Source organism: Hypanus sabinus, chromosome 11 (genome assembly GCF_030144855.1).
Source record: "Hypanus sabinus isolate sHypSab1 chromosome 11, sHypSab1.hap1, whole genome shotgun sequence".
In the NCBI taxonomy this organism is placed as follows: Eukaryota; Metazoa; Chordata; class Chondrichthyes; order Myliobatiformes; family Dasyatidae; genus Hypanus; species Hypanus sabinus.
In genome coordinates, this window is record NC_082716.1 from 65294737 (window position 1) to 65316657 (window position 21921).

The 21921-nt window shown below is 40.1% G+C and overlaps 1 protein-coding gene across 6 annotated transcripts in view; it reads left to right on the forward strand.

Annotated features, from left to right (window-relative positions):
- Positions 1-21921, forward strand: part of LOC132402047 (E-selectin-like) — a 68555-nt gene that overhangs the window by 39303 nt on the left and 7331 nt on the right. For 5 of the 6 annotated variants that reach the window (XM_059984550.1, XM_059984552.1, XM_059984553.1 and 2 more), the window contains 3 exons: positions 6540-6725; positions 15565-15687; positions 20572-20605. In XM_059984550.1, the coding sequence (XP_059840533.1) occupies positions 6540-6725; positions 15565-15687; positions 20572-20605 (343 nt within the window). The remainder of the gene's footprint in view (positions 1-6539; positions 6726-15564; positions 15688-20571; positions 20606-21921) is intronic. The other variant, XM_059984551.1, reaches the window with a different exon arrangement.

Below are 21921 nucleotides of genomic sequence, written 5' to 3' on the forward strand. Positions count from 1 at the left end.
ACATAAGGCGGGAATGATCAGAACTGTAAATGGGTGTCTCTTGTAGAAATGCAATAGCTGTATTAAACTGTTTGAAATGTGAGAACACCTTCCTTCTTTTAACAGGGTGGTTCAGTCCCTTGACATTCCAGCTCACAAAATTTAATGGACTAACTATTCTCCTTTAAAAAAGATACAGATTGATAGGCATAAGCGGTATCAAGATTTCGGGTATCAGCTCCGGGGCAAAAGTGTAAAACAAAGAGAAGCAGAGCAGAAATAAATCCTGTATAACAAGGACTTTAAAGGGTTCTTCAAACAATATTGGCATTAGAGTATCCTCCCCCACCCCCAACCCACAAGACAGCTGCCAAAGAACATAGCAACAAGCAGACACCCAACAGTATGACTTCCTATCAGTTGTAGCATCATCTGCAACTCCGTTATTGTTACTTAAAGGAAACAGTAAGCATTTAACATTCCTAAACTGATATTGTGCTTAATGAGAGGTAAGAGATGCTGAAAATGAGGGGAGAAAATGGGATTATTATGGGATTAGTACAAATGGGTAGTTCATGGTCAGTGTGGAATTGATGGAACGAGAACTCTTTCCATGCAACTTGTCTCTCTCTGTCTCTAAAAGCTGATAGAAAGGATGTAAAGATTCCTGTTACTAGGCTCACCATTCAGACTTCCAGGAGTGCACTATGGAGAGAGGAGATGGGTTTACTTCTCTTCATCCCTCTGGTTTAGGGTGAGGAAGGTTAGCATACGAGTGCTGGGAGAAAGAAGTAAGTGTAGATATGTAATTTTAATTTAATATTTCTATTTTAGTTAATTAAATAATTTAAACAATTTAAATGCATTTGAACTTCCCTTAAGTTGTTTTTGAAAACAATTTTAATGACTTTGCAGTTGGCAAGCAGTCAGGGTATTCCTGAGAAATGCAATGTAAAAAGCAAGTACAGGTCAATTTGTCCCTTGAGCCTGTCATGTTTTGTAACTCAGAAGCTAATTGAAAGAAAAACACGGGACCAGGATCCATTTTGTCTACTTAGTGTTCCTTCAGGGAGGTGCTCACATGTGACGTGGTGAAGTATTACCATATGCTATCATATGCTACTTACATATAACCTGCCGAGCAGACTCAATGGACGAATTCTGCTCCTATGTCGAATAGTAAAGGATAATGTAAACACCAAAAAAGGCATAAGAAAACAATATTTACAATATTATTTAAATATTACTGAGATATTAAATATACTACACTCCTTGCTGCTTAGCTATAAACTCAAACTCACTATAGGATGCATCTCAACTCATATGTAATGTTTTATTCTTTAGTCATATTATATATATGTATGTATGTGTGTATGTGTGTGTATATGTATAATACATATGCACACACACACACACACACACACATGCACACACACTATACTATATTATGCTATATAATACAACTACTATATAGACATCCACAGCAAAATAAATTTTAAATTGTCACAATCAGGCATAGGGATTTAATCTCTTACTCTTGCGGAATGTAGTCTTTTCTGATGAGGAGGTGTGGGGTGGTGGTGTCACCCTGTTTGGCAGGCAAGATTTAAGGCTGTGAAACAATCTCAGGTTTTGGGCCTCTGATGCACCATCAATAACTCTCTCTGAGACATGAAGGCGAGATATCGGCTTTTATTGACTGGAAAAAAGAACAAGCAGCAATTGACCACCACACTGCATCCTGGAGACTGAGGCCAGGGTGGAGTCCCCAATCGCTTTTATACCGGGGTCGGTGGGAGGGGCCACAGGAGCAGTCAGCCGGGGGTGGGGGGGGGCGTGTCCAGACAGGTATATGTAGTTCACCACAGCCTCCTCCATGGTGGTTATAAGAGTTGACCCTGGAAGTGGCTCTGAATGATTTAGTGAAATCCACATGAATCTTCTGCCAGGACAATGCAGGCCATTCCCAGGGATGGAGAGGTGTTGCTCTTGGCATCCTCCTGAAATGTAGGCATCCTAAACACTGCACTACAAGTTGATCAATCTGATCGATCCCAGGTTACCAGACAAAGCTTTGAGCCAACCCTTTCATTTTGAACACGCAGTTGACCAGCAGGTACAATAGCTCCTCCAACACTTTAGCTCTCAGCTTGGATGGTACTACAACTCTCAAGTCCCACATAAGGCAACCCAGATCAAAGGCAATTTCATGGTGATGCTGGTAAAAACGGAGAAACTGGAATTTCTGCTGCACCTTTCTGCCACTTTGGGTAGCCATTTACACCTGAGACAGTGTGGGAACTTTGCTGCCTTCCCTTTGGATCATCTCTGCTGTAATAGGGAAACTTTCAACTTACATTCAGAATAATACGTCAAGAGGAGTGTCCTCTTTTGTAAATTTTTCAGGCATTTCATTTACTCAGGGTAAACAGGACAATCCATCAGCATTTCCATGATGAGTTGCCCTCTTGAATTCGATCTTGTAATTGTGTCCTCTAAGAAACAGAGCCCATCTCTGATTCGTGCTTCTGCTGTTAGTGGAACACCCTTCTGTGGATTGAAAATGGACACTAGTGGTTTCTGATCAGTAATGAGGGCAAACTCTCTCCCATACAAGTAGTGGTTGAAAGATTTTACACCCCAAATCAGACTTAAATCCTCTCTGCTAATCCACGTGTAATTTTTCTCTGCAGCAGTAAGGGAATGTGATACAAAAGTTACGGGGCATTCACTTTCATCACTCATAACATGTGACATGACATAAGGCGAGACATCACAGGCAAGCCTCACTGGACAATGTGGTTCATAACGTGTGACATCAGCATTTCCGTTGTCTTTTAGAGAACAACCGCACGCTGCTTTGTCCATTGCCATTTCTTCCTGAATTATAGTAATGAGTTCAAAGGGCGGAGCTCAAAAGCCTGGTTTGGCAGCAACCTGTTACAGTAACTAACAAACCCTAAGAAGGAATACAACTGTGATGCATCATTTGGCCTTGGGACATTCACCACTGCTTGAACCTTCTCAGCACCAATCAACAGCATGCAGATTAGTACCCTTTTTGAAAATACAACTTGACCTTTTATCTTCTCCTTGGGCAGTCCATTTATTTTTGTCTGCCCAACATATTCTTTCTATGTGTCCTACTTTGTGGCATTTTCTGCAAGTTTCACCTTTAAACCTATATTGGTTTTGTGTATGTGAATCCCTGCCATAACAGTAACACAATTTGTTCAGCCAGGCAGGTTTCTGTTTAGACATTGCAAATTTAATGGCACTCACTTTCATTACTGACTGCAACTCAATTGCATCTCTGGCTGCTGTCTCCATTGATACAGTGATTTCAACTGCTCTTTTAAATGTGAGTTGTGCTTCAGTTTGGAGCTGTTTTTGAATGCCTTTGAATACTTTCTAATAAGATTTCACAAATTAAACAATCTATCATTGCATCATTAAACCAACGCTGAACTGACAATGCTCAGATAACCTCTTAATTTCAGCTGTAATAGACTCCTCTTCTTTTCAATTCTGCTTATGAAACCAAAAGTGTAATGCAATCAACAATGGTTTTGGTTCTAAATGTTCCCGGATTTTATTCAGAACATCAGCAAAGCTCATTTTCACTGGTTTGGTTGGAGTAATTAAACTTCTAAACAAACTGTATGTTTTTCCACCTTTTGGTACTCATTTTTCAATGGCTATTTCCTTTGCTTCAGAGTACTGCTCAGTTCTTTCAGTATACATTTCCAGTCATCTGTTGTGCAATTGAACGCCTCTATCTTTCTGATGTAGTCAGCTATTTCTGCTCTTTTGTTTCAAATTTATAATTATTATCACCCAGTTATCATTGTTTATGAACCTGAGAATATTGTCTGCTCTCTGTCCCTCTCCCCTTCTGAAGAACCACATGCTGCACTTCATTTTTAACTCTTAACAGCTCGCTGCTCTTCAACAGGTAGTCATCTCAGCTTCATTTTAGAACTTCCTCATCATCACTATTCTGTTTTGTAACTCCAGATTCTAAATGAAAGAAAATCACAGGAGCTGAGATATGTTTGCCTACTTAGTTTTTCTTTAGTAAAGCATCAGCATATGACGTGGTGATGTAATGATATAAATCACAATGAATTATGTAAGCAAAGAATACTTAATCAAACAATACTGTATGTTTACAATATTACTCAAAAATTACTGAAATACTAAGTGCACTACAGAACTTGAATCTTCATTTAAGAAAATTGGCTGCACCAACATTTCGTGCTGCCTCTTTCCACAAAGGCCCAAGATCAGAGCCTGCTTCCTCCTTGCTGATAGATGCAGAGGTCACTTTACCTGACCCTCTACATCCAGGAAAAGTGCTAGCAGTCAGATAACAAGGCTAGATCCAGCACAATGTGGCCCATTGTATTCACTCATTTGCTTTTTTTGTTTTTGGAGCCAGCTGCTGGATCTGTTCCGCTGAGATCAGTGTAAGGGAAGGAGAGAGAAATGAGGACATGGTATAAATTAAAAAATGCATGAAATCTTGTGCACTGACAGGAGACATTAACAATAACAGAACTGCCCAATTACAATTGCTGCATGCTAATACAGGTCTATAATTAAATATGTGAACTGTATGTTATCCAAGGTTCCCTTGCCAGAGTACGTGCTCTGCTCCCATAGAAAATATTAATTGGTCAACAATCTGAGTGATATTGAAGAAAAATTCTCATGCAAATTGTCAGCAAAACTCTGATAATCTGCTATCTGATTATTCAGAAATCCCGATGGTTTAGCATTTGGCTCATTGGATGCTGATTCCTATGCTTTGTCTAACACAGAGGTTCACAATTCCCATCCTTCATTTAGACAGTGTTGTGTTACAATGTTAAAGTGAATTAAAATGTTAGAGTAATAATTGGAAAATATCCCAATAGTGTGGAAATTTATGCCACTCTGACACCCCAGTGTCTGTAGCCTGGTTGTTGTTTTGTTTTGTTGTGGCTGCTGTATTTGCACGTAAGGAAAAGGTGCCTAAATTTACAAATGGGAGATGAAAAGCCATATATAACTACTAAGTCTTTAAAAATCTTTTAATTAGCTTCTGGACAACACATAGCATTGGTAGTGCTGGGGAGATTTATGATTAAGACTGGATCTATCATTGGGACAGTTGCAGAGGTGTCAGATAATATGAAAAATTCTGCTGAGAAAGAAATAAGTTGAAAGTATAATACTGGGAAATTGAAGTGAGGTGACTCAGGAAGTTTAATGGTAGTGCTGCTGGGGTGGGGGGCAGGAGAGGGAGAGTGCTGTAGTTGTGATTATCATCACAGTTTGACATACTTTTTTGAGATTTTCTAAGTGTGGCCTCAGAGGTTGTGAGTTTGCTCTTTTACAAAATTGAAGCAAACTAGACCAATATTTATGACCATTTGTCCTAATGTGGTGTTTTATAAATATTGCCAAAGTTCCTTCTGAAAAACAAATGAATGAGATGTTAGGATCTGTGTCCATAGGACACTCAAAGCTGCTGTGCAGGTTGACAGTGTTGTTAAGAAGGCATATAGTGTGTTGGCCTTCATCAACTGTGGGATTGAGTTCCAGAGTCATGAGGTAATGTCATAGCTATATATGACCTTAGTTAGGCCCCACTTGACGAATGTTCAGTTCTGGTCACCTCACTACAGGAAGGATGTGGATACTATAGAGAGAGTGCAGAGGAGATATACAAAGATTTTGCCTGGATTAGAGAGCATACCTTGTGAAAATAGGTTGAGTGAACTCGGTCTTTTCTCCTTGGAGCGACGGAGGATGAGAGGTGACCTGATAGAGGTGTAGAAGATGATGAGAGACATTGATCATGTGGATAGTCAGAGGCTTTTTCTCAGGCTGAAATGGCTAACATAAGAGAGCTTAAGGTGCTTGTATATAGGTACAAGGGGATGTCAAAGTTGAGTTTTTTCACACAGAATGGCGGGTGCGTGGAATGCACTGCCGGCAACGGTAGTGGAAGTGGATACAATAGGGTCTTTTAAGAGGCTCTTAGATAGGTACATGGAACTTAGCAAAATAGCAGGCTATGTGGTAGGGAAATTCTGGTCAGCACAACATTGTGGGCCAAAGGGCCTGTAATGTGCTGTAGATTTCTATGTTTTTTATGTTTCTGTTTCTATTATGGCAGGCCTCATTTGTAATGATTTGCAATGATATAAGGTAACTGATTTGAAATAATCAACTTTATGGATGGATTTCAAATTATTCCCAATAAGGAGGAGTGAACAATGAGAGGTGCAAAGAGGAGTGCTTCACTCACAAGTGCCTCTGGTTTCCAGCTGCTCCTTCTTTTGCAAGTTGTCTTATTGCTGTGAACAGCACACATTGATGGTATCTGTTAAAAAGAAAATAATTTTCACGTTAATGAAATGGAAATATGATAGAAATGAAGTGAATCGAATAGGAAATCTGTGCTTGATTTGCCCTGTTTACTCTAAGGTACTGCAATGTAATCATCAGTGAAGATTTCCTATTAAGAGCCATCACACAAAACAACTGACAGAGGTCTGCATTTTTTCCAGCTGTGCAATGTGATGCACTGAATACACCGTATCGTGGCTCAATGAACTGCACCCATCCATTCGGAAAGTTTCGTTACAGTTCGAAGTGTGAAGTGAGCTGTGTGAAGGGTTTTGCTTTGAAAGGAGCAGCTGAAATTGAGTGTACGGGTTCAGGAAACTGGACAAATATGTTGCCAGTTTGCAAAGGTAATTGATTTCCTTTTAACTACCCCAAATTTTAAATGCAAAAAAAATTGTTTTTAGTCATTTTGCTTTGAATCTTTTAAAATCTTTTTGTACAAATGCCTTTATAGGAAGACAAATGAAGCAAATTGTTCCTAAGGTTAATCATTAGATCCACCCGTGAGTTGGGACATAACTTTCCCAAGGGAAGGTCGGGAAATTACATTGCATCAGGCTTTTTACTTTATATCCTTAATCTGGCAATTAAGCTTCTAATGCTGTTGTTCTAGAAAATAATAAATATCTTCATTAATAGTTTGTTACAGGGGTACTACAAGGTGCTGTTCCTCTCTAACTATGCAAGGTTCTTTGAAATGGACATAACGGAGGCTTTTAGTTTTGTCTAATTGATGGCTTATTACTCACAACAATACTATTATCAACTGATCTGTCCTCTCCTACTTACAAACATTTATAGATTGGATTATTTGAAAGATCCTCTTGCAGAAAATATTCATGCTTACATTATCTAACATGCTAATTGTATTAAAAACATGAATCACAGAACTAGTCCAGAATCCAAACAGTCTCTTGGGTCCCCCAGTGTTGTGCTGAACTAATTAATGAGTGATCAAATGCCCAACTAAACCAATCCCTTCTATCTGTGCAATGTCCATATCCTATTTCTTGCATCTGAGAGCCTCCAGAGTACCTCTATTGCATTTGTCTCCACAACCATCCCAGACAGCACATCCCAGGTACCCACTGCTCCCTGTGAATGTATTAAAAAAACCTGACCTGCACATCTCCTTTGAACTTAGCCTCTCTCACTTTTAAATGCATGGCCTCTGATACTGGACATTTTAACCCTGCAAAAAGAAGATATTGGCTGTCTACTGTATCTATGCCACTCATAATCTTATAAATTCTATCAGATCTCCCCTCTGCTGTGCCAGTGAAAACAGCCCAAGTTTGTACAACCTCCCCTTATAACATTCACCCTCTGATCCAGACAGCAACCTGGTAAACCTTTTCACATTCAATCCAAAGCCTCAACGTTTTTCCTAATGACGGGATGACCGGAACTGAATGCAATACTTCAGATGTGGCCAAACTGGACTTTTATAAGGCCACAACATACCTTCCCAACTCTTGAATTCAATTCCTTAACTTATAAAGGCAAGCATGCCATATGTCTTCTTTACAACCCTAAGTTGCTACTTCTAGGGAGCTATGGACTTGGACCCCAAGATCTCTCTGCACATCAATACAGTTAATGGTCTTACCATTAAGTGTACTCTTCCTTTAAGTCTGATCTCCCAAAACACAGCACTTCACAGCTGAAACTCCAGCTGCTATTTGTCCAACTATATCTACAACTGAGCTTTATCCCACTATATCCTTTGTCAGTCTATGTTACCCACAACACTACCAATCTTCATATTGTCTGCCAGCTTACAACCCATTCATCTATGTTTTATCCAGGTAATTTAACTAAATTACAAACAGTACTGATCCCCACAGAACACCACTAATCACAGCCTCCAGCCAGCAAAGGTCCCATCGACCATTACCCACTCTCTACTATGGGCAAACCGATGCTGAATCCAAATGGCTGATTCAACGTGGATCCCATGCATCTTCATCTTTAGACTAGTCTTCAATGAGGATCTTGTCAGATGCCTTACTAAAATCCATGTTGACAACATCCATCATCAATCACATTCATTATCTCCTTAAAACTTAATCAAGTTCATAAGACACAACTGGCCATAGACTGCCCTAATGAGGCCAAATATTGATAAGTCCTATCCCTGAGAATCTTGACTAGTACTTTCCCTATCACTGATGTAAGACTCACCGATCAGTAGTTTCCAAGATAATATCTGTTCCCTTCTTGAGTAATAGAATAACATTTGCTTATTAGAAGTGCTCTTTTTCGGTATTATTTCAACAGTTCTGAATATCAAATTGCAACCACATCCTATTACTGCAATTTTCGGTTTACCAATGGTGGATAATATTTGTTTATCCCCCTCAGCTCAACAGATGTTTGCATTTGTTACGTTAATGGCTAGAAGATCTATCCTATTGAACTGGAAAGAAATTAATCCTCCAACTATATTTCAGTGGTTTTCTCAAACTATCTCTTGTTTGAGCTTTGAAAAAATTACAAGTGTTGCCTTTTATTCTTCAGTTAAATTTGAAGAAACTTGGAGACCATTTATCCAACATTTCCATATCAGTTAAACTGACTTTTCCTAAACCCTGCTTTTATTATCCTTAATTATTTGGATGGAGGTGCGGAGTTATTGATGTTACTGTGTATATTTGACAAAATGCAATGGCCCTTGTTGGTCAGGTTTTTTTCTTTTTTGGGGATTTTTTTTCTTCTTATTTACTCCCTTTTTTCGTAATTACTATGAGTTTGGGAGATTACTATATATGGATTATCATCTATATGAATATATAACCTATTAATTATGTACTTTCAAACTCTCTGTTTTCATGTTTCATTTATGTTTGTTTAAAATTAATAAAAAGATTAAATAAAAAAGAAGTGCCCTGGGCCTTTGGCGGTAGCTAGAGAGAATACAAAGATATTAGTCATGGCACCAGCAATCTTATCGCTTACCCCTCCCAATAACCTGAGATATATCACATCAGGACTTATCCACTTTAACGTTGTTTAGGAGATGTAACTTTACATTCTTTTTTATCTCAAAATGTCCTAGCAATTTAGTACACTCCATACTTATCTCCCTATTCTCCACATCCTTTTCCTCGGTAAATACTGATGCAAAGTACTCAATTAATACACTTCTTTGTGTCAGCATGTTCCCTCCTTTATCTTTGAGTGGTCCTACCCACTTCCTATTTATACTCTTGCTCTTAATATCTGTATAGAATGCCTTGGGATTCTATTTAATCCTGCTTGCCAAGGACTTCCCATGATCCCTCCTGGCTTTCCTAATTCGCTTCTTGAGGTTTTTTTCCTAGCTTTTAATGATCCTCAATGGTTATGTTTGATTTTACCTTCCTCAACCTTACATACATTTCTGTTTTCTTCATCACCATCTCTCTCAACATCCACAGTTCCCTTACCTTGCCACCCTTGACTGACTTCTTGGTGGAACAAATCCACCCTGTATACTGTGCAGTTGGTCTTTAAGCATCTTCCACATTCCAGATAAGGACACACTCAATAACAACTGTTCCCCATTTATGGTCCCTAGTTCCTGCCTAATGCTCTCGTAATTTGCCCAGCTCCAAGTTCTATCCTTGCCTATATCCTAAAACTTAAGGAACTGTGATCTCTGTTCCTAACCGTTCACCCACTGAAGAGGTCAGTCACCTGGCAAGGCCTACTCTCCAATACCAGGCTCAGTATGACATCTCTTCTTGTTAGACTATGTACACGTTGATTTGAAAAACCCCACCTGATGCATCTAACACAGTCGGCGCCATCTAAACCTCTTACACCAACAATGTCTCAGTCTATATTAGGCAATTTGAAATTACCCAGAACAAGGCCTGTTGTTTTTCTATCTTTCCCATATCTGCCTGCATATCTGTTCCTTGATATGCTGTTGGCTAAATGGAGGTCTGTAGATCACACCAGAGTGACTTTATCTTTCCTATTTTTTAAAAAAATTCTACCCATATAGATTCAGTGGACGAGTACTCTATTATGTCCCCTCTGGGTGCAGCTGTGATACTGTCCCTGAGTAGGAGTCCACTTGTCCATCTCTTTTTACCTCCCTCTTGAACTTTTCTAAAACATCAAAACCCTGAGATATTAACATTCCTGTTCCTCTCTCAACCAAGACTTTGTGATGGTCACAACATCATAGTTCCATGAACTGATCCATGCTCTAAATTAATCAACTTTATCCATAATACTTCCAATATTAAAGTACACACACTTCAAACTATTCATCCCATTGTGTCTATTACCTTGCTTCTACCCATTCTAACTGGTCACGAGATCCATCTTCCTCTCAATTCTCCCACTTTCAGATTCATTGTACAGCTCAATTAAAAGGTAGATTTGAATTTCAACAATGCAAATTTATTTAGTACCTCCTTAGTTAATTTTTAAACTGTGTTTAAAGTGACCATTCTTAAGCTTAAACATTCACTCCTCCATCACCAACATTGGATACAATGTGTGCTATCTACAAGATGCAACAGACTGCTGAGATTTATTTCAATAAGACCTTCCCAAACCCATGGCCTTCATTATCTGGATTGAGACACATGGTGACATTCTGAGCTGCACTATTGCTTCAACACACACACACACACCTTCTTCCCTTGGAGATATATCATTTTTCCTCTGTGATTGTTTAGTTATCATACTTGAACTTCCTATTAAACAGGAAGGAGGGTATTCATCACAGGATCATTGCAGTTCAACAATTTTCACTTTCTCATTGGAACTGCACAATTGATGATTGAGTTGAATTGACTTTATTTCATACATTCTTCACATACATGAGTAAAAATCTATACGTCTCTGTCTAAATGTGCAATGTGCAATTTATAATAAATAGTTTGTACAACAAGATAGTCAATATAGCATAGAAACACAATTGTATCAGCATGAATTAGTCAGTCTGATGGCCTGGTGGAAGAAGCTGTCCCAGAGCCTGTTGGTCCTGGCTTTTATGCCCTGGTACTGTTTCCCAGATGGTAGCAGCTGGAAGAGATTGTGGTTGGGGTGACTCAGGTCCCCAATGATCCTCCGAGCCCTTTTTACGCACCTTTCTCTGTAAATGTCCTGAACAGTGGGAAGTTCACATCTACAGATGTGCCAGGCTGTCTGCACCATTCTCTGCAGGGTCCTGTGATTGAGGGAAGCACAGTTGCCATACCAGGCAGTGATGCAGCCAGTCAGGATGCTCCCAATTGTGCCCCTGTAGAAAGTCCTTAGTGTTTGGGGACACATTCCAAACTTCTTCAAATGTCTGAGGTGAACCCTGCCAATGAACAAATAGGGGGGAGAACTGTAGCTTCCGAGCACTATCAGAGCTCACTTTTAGAATGGATTGTGATCAAAACCAGTTAACTCATTTTAATCTTGTAGCAACAATATATTATATCTCAGATCAAACAAATGATAACATTTCTCTAAAATCAGATGGGGATTTTGCCTCAGCAATTATTATTTACAATTAAGTTCCCTTTAGAATATTGCAAAACATTGTTATAAATGCACTTGTTAACTATGCAGAAATAGAAGAAAAATTGTGATTCTGCAGTCTTAACATGAAGTTCTGTTTGAAAGGAATGAAAGGATGAGGGGCATTGATCGTGTGGATAGCCAGAGGCTTTTTCCCAGGGCTGAAATGGCTAACACAAGGGGCATAGTATTAAGGTGTTTGGAAGCAGGTACAAGGGGGATGTCAGAGGTAAGTTTTTCACACAGAGAGTGGTGGGTGCATGGAATGAATGCACTGCCAGCGAAGGTGGTAGAGGCAGATACAATAGGGTCTTTTAAGAGACTCTCATAAGCTTATGGAGCTTAGAAGAATAGAGGGCTGTGCGGCAGGGAAATTCTAGGCAGCTACTAGGGTAGGTTACACGGTTGGCACAACATTGTGGGCCGAAGGGCCTGTAATGTGCTGTAGACTTTCTATGTTTCTGAACTGTCATCAAAGTTGTAGGCATACCTCTGTTTGCTCCATTCAAGCTGATCTCCACTGAGTGTTGAACGTAATGATAGCTTTCTTAAAAGGCATTTGATACAAATAGTGAAAGATTTTTCATATAGTCATTTGTATTTGTATAACTCCTACTTTAATATTTTTGTGAAATAGTAATTGATTTAAAAAAGTACTTATTTCCATAACTAGTAACAGACTATAATCATAATACTGTCGTTCCTTTGCAATACAATGTGGTAGTGAAATATCAGGAACGGTATAATTACTCCCCAGGGATTACGAACTGTTCATAACCTCTGGCAACTTTAGCTACTGCACAGTGTGTAACTTTGACTGCACTGGGAATCCTAAGCTGAAAGGGCCAGTGAGGCTTCGGTCTAAAAAAAAATCTAAACAGTGGACAGAGGAGATACCACTTGTGATTGTAGAAAATTCAGCTTATAGTGCAGTGAAAGAATTGATTTTTTAAAGATTCCGATTTGAAATGCAAGACTTTGATTATATAAAGATGATGTGTCAGTCAGTTGTGCGATTGATCCTTTTTTCTATTTCTTCTAAGCTGTGTTGGCAAATGCACAGAAGAATGTTACACTGGCCCATTTGGAAGGATCCAAGTTGGAAAAGGGTCCATTCTGTGGTCATTTTTATTTGGGCTGTGGAAAATTGTTAGTCTCCATGAAAAAAAATTCTACTGTTGGCAGCTGGTCACTGATCCTAGACCTAAAGCGGATGCGTGAACTTTGTACGGGATTGGGTTTCATCTTAAAGTCGAAGAGCACTACAACAGAGAAACAGGCCCTTCTGCCCCTCCAGTCTGTGGTGTCCCATTGACCTTCACCTGGACCATATCCTTCCCATTCATGTACAGTACTTATCCAAACTTGTCTTAAATATTGGAATCAAACCCACCTGTACCATTTCCACTGGCAGCTTATTCCCCACTCAAACCACCCTCTGAGTGAAGAAGTTGCCCCTCATATTTCAGCATCTGCAGAATCTCTTTCTTTATGATTTTCCCCCTCAGGTTCTCCTTAAGTATTTCATCTTTCACCCTAAACCTATGAACTCTAGTTCTAGTCTCACCAAACCTCAAGGGAAAAGGCCTGCATGTACTTACTTTATCTATACTCATAATTTTGTATACCCTATCAAATCTCCCCTCATTCCCCTAAACTCCAGGGAATGAAGTCATAACCCATTCAACCTTTCCTTATAACTTAGGTCCTCAAGTCCCAGCAACAACCTTACAGATTTTCTTTGTACTCTTCCAATCTTACTGTTACCTTTCCTGTAGGTAGGTGACAAGAACTGCACACAACACTCCTGTACTCAATGCTCTGATTTATGAAGGCCAATGTGCCAAAAGCTCTCTTTACAATACCACTGTATCTACCTGTGATGACACTTTCAAGCAATTATGGATCTGCATTCCTAGATCTGCAACAACAAAGTAGACTATCCACATGTACTGTGATAGCTTATTATGAAGCTATCGTGCATCCAATGAAGTAAGGTGATGCTACTTGAATGCTTCACACAAGTGAACATAATACACATCCTAAGCTGAAGTCTCCATGATCCTGCATGCTCCCAAAGGTGTGAGTGTCAGTTATTTGCTTGGTCCACTCTCAATTTCCCATGTTCTTCATAGTGCATCCGTCATACAAGGCCAAAAACTTGGAATCCTTCAGAGGAAAAGGAGGCATTGCTATTCATTGTGCCTCCCCAGTTCTTTGAAGAGGTTATCTGACTTGCTCCCTGTGGTGAACCTCATATACCTGTCTGGACACGTCCCTCTGCTGACTGCTCCTGTGGCTCCTCCCACAGACCCTTGTAAAAAGGCGATTGGAGGCACTGCTCCTCCCTCAGTCTCCAGGATGTTGTGTGGTGGTCTCTTGCTACCAATTATGGTCTCTTGCAGCTAATAAAAGCCTATCGTTCGCCTTCCGTCTCTGAGAATTATTAATGGTGTATCACTCCCATACCCCATGACCTTGCAGTTATGCTTGCCTTCTGGTGCCCTTATAGAATCTACTTATACCATACTTTCATTTTGTCTTCATCAATTCCTAACCCCCCTCTGTGGAAGAAGGTTTTCCTCATTTTCCCTTTAATTCTTTATTAGTTACTTTCTATCTGACCTCTAGTCATTAACCTGCTTAACAAAGGAATTCTAAACTCTGGAAAACCCTCCCAGTTTTGAATATTATGTTTTCATCACTCATGAAGCTTTTAATAAGGCTTAAATAGTGATGTTTCAATAAATTACCTTGACTTTCTTGTTTTTTTACCTTGAACCCTTTATTTACAAAACCAAGTATCCTATTAGCATTGTTAATAATCTAATCAAAGTACTCTGCCAACTTTAGGTCTCCTTGCTCTTGCATCCACCCGTCAAATAAAATACAATTTGCTCCCTCGGCCTAGAGGCAACCTTGTCTGCAAATGTCACACATTTATATGTGTGTGCTGTGTATGAACAATGGATTAAAACAATGCCCTTTCTTAATTTGAAGATCTCGCTCTACTATGTCTTCAATGATTCCCAGCAATTGCTTATTTACCTCTTTTCTTTACTGATCACCCTGTTTGATCTTCTGCTGGAAAGTCATGCCTTCACTTAAAATGGCCTCACAATCTCTAACAAATGGAAGCCGAAGCATTATATGAATATACCTACCACAGACTCTTCTGCAGTTGTTCTATTTTTCTCAGTGATTCACTAGAAGCACCGGGTACAGATTCTTCCACGACTGTACTCGGTGAATGTATCCAAATAACATAACCTTTTCCTATTTGTTTTTGGGTCTGTTCGGTGCACCTTTTGTTGGGGGAAGGGAATCTCACTCCTTGATGAGAGTAATCCCTGTTTTATAAACTACATATTTAAAGACCGATTGTCAGAATCTTACCTATGGTCAATTTGTAAATAATTTCGATGTCTTTGGAATTTCCAGCTCCTGATACACATGTTGCATTGATGAGGTGAAATGGCAGCTACAGTGAAACCTTTGGGGAGTGACAAAGTGCAATATTTCTTCATTAACATGAAACCAATCAGTGCAGATATGAACAGGGGCTCAAAACATTCTACTTTAAGCTTTGCAGATGCATGTAATGATAATGTGTAGCTAATTAAACTTTGTACCACATAGTTTACCATTGACACCATGGTGCCTCCTTATGTTTTGTAGATATAGAACCGCCTCTTCGGTCAGATTTTTTGCTCTACGTGGGTGGAATTGCTGCAGTAGCTGTACTCGGCCTTGTTATCGCCATGATAATGATCTGGATTAGAAGGAAAATGAAGTCACAAGGTAATTAGCTCTTATTGTTTCTCTAGGAGCTGAGTATAAAGCAGTGGGTTATGTCCATTTTTCATTTACCTGCTAATATCAAAACCTGATGTGCCCTTTAGAAAGATGTGTGGAATTTGCACGTTTTCCCCTGTGACCTCTGTTTTTCCTCCAAACATTCGAGTTCTTCCCCCACATTTCAAAAATGTGCTGGCGGGTAATTGGCCACTCGATTTTGACCCTTGCATAGGAGGATGGATTATGAATTAAAGGGGCAAGTGATGGTACTGGGGGCAATGCCCTGAGAGATGGCATGGGCCAAATTACCTCCTTCAATTGAATGAAAGTTAAGGAACATCACCATATAAATAGAGACTTCAACATTGTATCTCTAATGAATATAAAATGTAAGGACAAAAGCCCACTCAGTTCTTTGTGGCTTCTCTTCCACTGTAGCTAACCATTTACTTCAATGCCACTTTCTGGCACTTATCTTATATCCTTTGACCCGCTTGATATCCAAATATCTGTCAGTTTCTGTCTTTCACACACTGAGATAATGCATCTCTTGGGTTAAGAATTATAAAGGTTTGCCTCTCTCTGGATGAAGGAGATCAACCTCATCTCAGCACTGGATAACTCGCTGGCTATTTTGAGATGTGACACAGGAAACTGACTCAGCGGTTCGACCAGCATCTGACCGGGGAAAGGAGCTGGCAATATTCTGGGTCAAAACTATGTATCAGGAATGTTACAAGGCTTCCAAGCAAAACACCAACAATTCCTCCCCCCCCCCCCACCTCCACCGATGTTGCTCAGCCTGCAGAATTTGTCCAGCAAATTGTTTGCCTCTTGAGATAGTGATCACCATTTCAGGACAACCTGCTACAGGGTACACCAACTCCACACTTACTCTGTTAGAATTTGGTATGTTTCAATGAGATCACCAATCTTTTTAATTGAGTGCCATGGTAGCGTGGCGGTTAGCACGATGCCATTACAGGCCAGGGGGAGGGGGCGCAGTTTGGAGTTCAATTCCAACATCATCTGTAAGGAGTCAGCACATCTTCCCCTGGACCAAGTGGATTCTCTGGTGTCCTCCCACAGCCCAAAGATGTTCTGGTTAGTAAATTAATTGGTCATTGTAAATTGCCCTCTGATTAGGCTAGGGTTAAATTGGGGTTGCTCAGCAGCGCAGTTCGAAGGCCAGAAAGCCCTGACCCATGCAGTATCTCTAAATAAATAAATAATTTTAGAGGGCAAAGAACCACTCTCTGCTCAATCTCTTCTTTGGTCACAAACTCACAATCCCAGTAATGCACACCCTCCATTGCAAGAGTATCCTTGCACAGAGGTATGGAGAATAGAAGCAGGAATAGGCCAGAGGTCATTGGACCTCTGAATCATTCATTCCATTCATGGAAGATCACTTACCTTAAGAGCACGTTCCTGCTCTCTGCCCATTCCTTGAAAATCTATATTTCTCCTCCTTAAAATCATTCATTGACTTAGCTTCTGCAACCATCTGGGATTGAAAATTCCACAACTTGCATGATTCCACTTTTTGAGAGAAGAGGTATCTCCTCTCAGCTTGCCTTATGACTCCCTGAGCTTGCATCTCATTTGTCTACATCAGTAAGAATTGTTTTGTGTGTTCAATGAGATCATCTCCCATTCTTTTAGTCTCTAGTAAATACAGGTCTTCTATCCCAAGAATCTGTCTAGTGAATCTTGTTTGCACTCTTTGTGTTTTCTTCAATGAAGAGGTCAAATCTGTATGGTTTTCTAATTATGGCCTCACAAAAACCCTTTCTAATTGTTTTTATAATTAAATAATTCAAATCCCAAATGCTGCATGATTTAATTTTGCATACTAACCTTTTATGTTGGACTTTATCAACAGATTTCTGAAAACCAACATGTAGCATTTCATTGAGATTGACAGATTAAAGAAGGAAGAGGTTTAGAAAAGTTCCACCCAAGATTTAAGAGAATGGTTCCTAGGATGAAGAACTATAATTACAATGAGACAGTAGAGAGATTTGGACAGATTTCTCCAAGGAGAAGTCTGAGAAGGTATCTCATAGAAGTATATAGGATGCTTAGCAGTCTGGGTAGAGAGGCCAGTGGGAGATGACTCCTTTTGGGTGGAGTTGGCAAGGACTAGACATCACAGGCATAAAGTAAAGCAAAGAAAATTAAGCTGATATAGAAAAAACAATTTGTTATGGCATGTCTTTGGAATATGGAATGCATTGCTTGCAGATATAGAGGAGACATGTTCTATTTGTGGCCTTCATGAAAGAACTGGATGAACATTTGAAAGAGAAAAATATTGTAAGATCACAGATGTAGGACCAGTGAAGTGGAACCACTATGGTCACTACGGTCTTTGGCACTACAATCGCTACAATTCGTTGAACTTTTAGTGATTCTTACACTAGGACAAGCAGTCCCTCTGAATTCACATCCTTCAATTTCTCGCCGTTTAAAAAAAAAACTCCACCACCACCTTTTTCTTTGGATGCTCTCATTTTTTCCACGTTCTGTCCTTGCTCCTTCAGATTGCCTGTCCCTAAAACACTTCAGCATTCTCTCACAGCTCCCTAGCTTGGTATTGTCAGAGAATACTTGAACATACTATGCTCCTCATTCAAATTAATTACCTGGCTTCATAATTCACAACAACATAGAAAGGGCAATTGGCCCACCGCTCAGAGCAATTTCACTCCTCCAATTTCCTGTAAGCTATTCTCTCATCTATTCCTAATAATACTCCTCTGATTCTGCCGATCCAGTCACCTATATGAGGGTTGATTTTCCAGTAGCCAAATTACTTCACAACAATGCGTAGATGTCAGGGCTGTGGGAGGAAAGTGCAGCACCCGAAGAGAAGTGCAAATTCACTCAGATACCACCAGGGGTCAGAATTGAACCCAGCTCACAGGAGCCGTGAGGTAAGAATTGTCTCAGTCTGCAGCAGAATTGTCCTCATCTGTGGCACTACTCTGATCAGAAACCCCAACCTCTTACATTCTTACTACATTTTCTGTCTGTTAACTAAAACACATTCCACACCAGTATAACACCATTAACAACAAAGTGCCCAACTTTGCTTAATTACCCCTTGAGTGGCATGTGATTCCAGATCTTTTGAAGGTCTAAACATTTCCCTTTCATAACTCCATGCTGACTCTGGTTGTCAGATCACTACTGACGAACCTGCCTAGAAGGATCAGCCCACTCTCCCTTGAATCATTTCACATTGTAAGACGACACGCAGACCTTCAATGAGAAAACTTGGCCTGCCCAACAATGTTGCACTGGCCTTACTCCACTGAAGCACCACCCTATCTTACACACTTGTTGTGAAATCGTAACTATTGCACTCTGCACTTATGGTTAAAGGTGCCATTTATTCATCTTGAATAATTCAATGGTTTAGTCCAAGGGATCTACCAGATATTTCACTATTTAAATGAAAAGTGAAAGTAAATTCTGATGTATGAATACTTGAGGTGATTGAACCAAACAGTTTTCCATTTTGGTTTTGGATGTTAATGTTACTGAATACTGTTGCTTGTGTTTAATGCCTAAATGGGTTCACAAGGGCTCAAACCTGTAATAATTATTTTGCAAAGTATGATTCCTATTGTGCTTTGTTCCAGTTCCACCTCATCACTCCTCCACCTCCCCTTTTACACCGTTACCCCACTTAACGCTACCACACAGATCACTGATACATTATAGTGCTCTTGGTCCTGCTGACCGAACACTCACAGGTACGTATCCCACTGAAGACGTCTGCTTGGGCTGCACACTGCCCAGGCAAGAACCTCTGCCTTATCTGCTACTCCATGTTGCTGTGCTGGGAACTTGGACTGAGCTCCTGTACTTCCCGCTGCTGCGTTCTACTGCGCTGGAAATCTGGCACAAACCTCTCTGTCCCCAGCTGCTGTGTGCTGCTGTGCTGGGAACTTGGTGTAAATTCCTCTTGCCCCTGTTTCTGATTGTGTCTATGCCGGGAAGCTGAAGTGAACCCATGCCTAGCTAACATGATGAAACCTCTGGGATGGGGAGAGCTAAGCCGCAAATCAAAGAGAAGGGGAGAGAGCAGGCTCCTTGACATCCAACAGCAGCTGTTGAGGGTGACGGTGAGATCCAGACTATGTATCAATGCTTGGTGCATGTGCTGCTGGTCCCCACGGCAAGGGCATACTCTCACCTGTGCTGGCCAGGATGCAGCTTGGACCCCACATCTCGTGACTGCAACCTGCTCAGCATCACCCTCACAGGAGCCTCTGCACATTCCGCAGTGAGTCTCCTCGTCAGTGGAGGTCAGGGACACCAAGTTTGCCGCACAGCAGTGCCATTAGAAATGCATTTTTCTACATGTACTATGCTAAAACGACCCCCTTTAACACTGAATCTATTAGCACCCTTGTTACTGGGGAGGTATCCTGAGTGCTAAGCAAGGTATCAGTGTAAATCAGGCATTCCCAACTTTTTTTATGCCATGGACCCATTTCATTAACCAAGGGGTCAGTGGACCCCAGGTTGGGAACCCCTGATCTGATGCTTGCAATTGATGAACTGAATTCTTATCATCTTGTGCAAGTACAGACTGTTAACTACTGTTTGACCAAGATGATACCACCACTATACCGTTCCTGTCCATCTATGTGCTTTATTTGGCAAAAGTCAGTAGACAATAGTCGCCAATGAGATAAGCACGTTCATTAAGCTATCTTCCATTTCCAGAAGCACTGTGGCTAAATATAGCCTTTCTGCTTTGCCCCTGTTTAAAATCATTTGATGATTTGAATATCTCTTTATAATTTTAAGTCTCTTTAAAATTCAATGCTTCAAGATGCAAGTCTTAATATTCCACATTTTTTTTGTTAGCTTCAGATGATTCACAAATGCTAACCTCTGAAAGGTAACTTCAACTTTTCCACATTTCCTTTCTTTCACTATTTGTATTTGTCAAAGTGGGGATGTTAACAATGAGAAGTGAAAAGTATTTTAATTTTGTCTGCCCAGTATCATGTTCCTAGAATAAAAGTCATACATAAGACATCAAAATGTAACTTGTTTTTTTTAAGTCCTTAACCATAAATTTTCCTCTGTCTTGAAAGTGTAGTAATAATGCTAATGTTACAACTTGTACAAATGAATGATCCATGTAGCTTTTCTGATAAAGTGACAACTAGTTTTATGTAATGGATTAATCTATCATGCATTTTTTTGATAGTACACAAGGCCAGCAGTGACCAGAATTTCATCCCCTTTCCAGAGATTGGTATCAAATACAAATTTAGGATTATAAGTATTATTTTCTCAACTGTGGATGCTGTAAACCTGAATGAAAGACAGAAAATGCTGGAACACTCAGCAAATCAGGCCGTATCTGTAGAAGGAAAAGACATTAGGATTTCAGAATTGTTCTGATGAAGCGTCCCAGATCGGAAACATCAGTTCCTTTCTCTTTTGAAAAATGCTACATGAACCACTGAGTGGCCCAAGCATTTTGCGTGTTCACACACGTATCCTTTCTACACCCTAGCCTCACTTCAGCATGTTAATCTCAGGATGCTGGAGTTATTCCTTTAACACAATATGATGACAGAAGTCTTTTCAATTCCATTGGACCATTTATTACCTCTGGTAGATTACTAACAAGGGAAAGTCATAGAGTCATACAACTGAGGAAAAGGCCCTTCAGCCCAACTGGGTCATGCTGAGAAGGACACTAATCTCATTTACCTTCATTTGATCAACGTCCCTCTCCTATTCATGTACTGGCCCACGCGCCTTTTGACTTTATTAATGTACCTGCCTCAACCACTTCTGCTCACATCTCATTCTAGACACACACTGTCCTCTGGGTGAAATAATTGCCCCTCAGATTTATATTAAATCTTGTGCATTTACCTTAAACCTATGCCCCATAGTTCCAGATTCCTCAAACCTGGAGAATAAAAGTTGCATCCATTCACCTGATCATTGCCGCTGATGATTTTATACACCTCTGTAAGGTCACCCTCATTCACCTGCTCTCCGGTGAATTCAGTCATAGCCCACTCAACTTCTCTCTATAACTCAGCCCCCTAAGTCCTAGCAACATTCTTGTAAATATTTTCTGCATTATTTCCAACTTAATGGCATTTCTCCTCTAGGAGGATGACATAAAACTGAACATAGTATTCCAAATAGGGTCCCACCAACATCTTGTAGAACTGCAAAGTAACATCC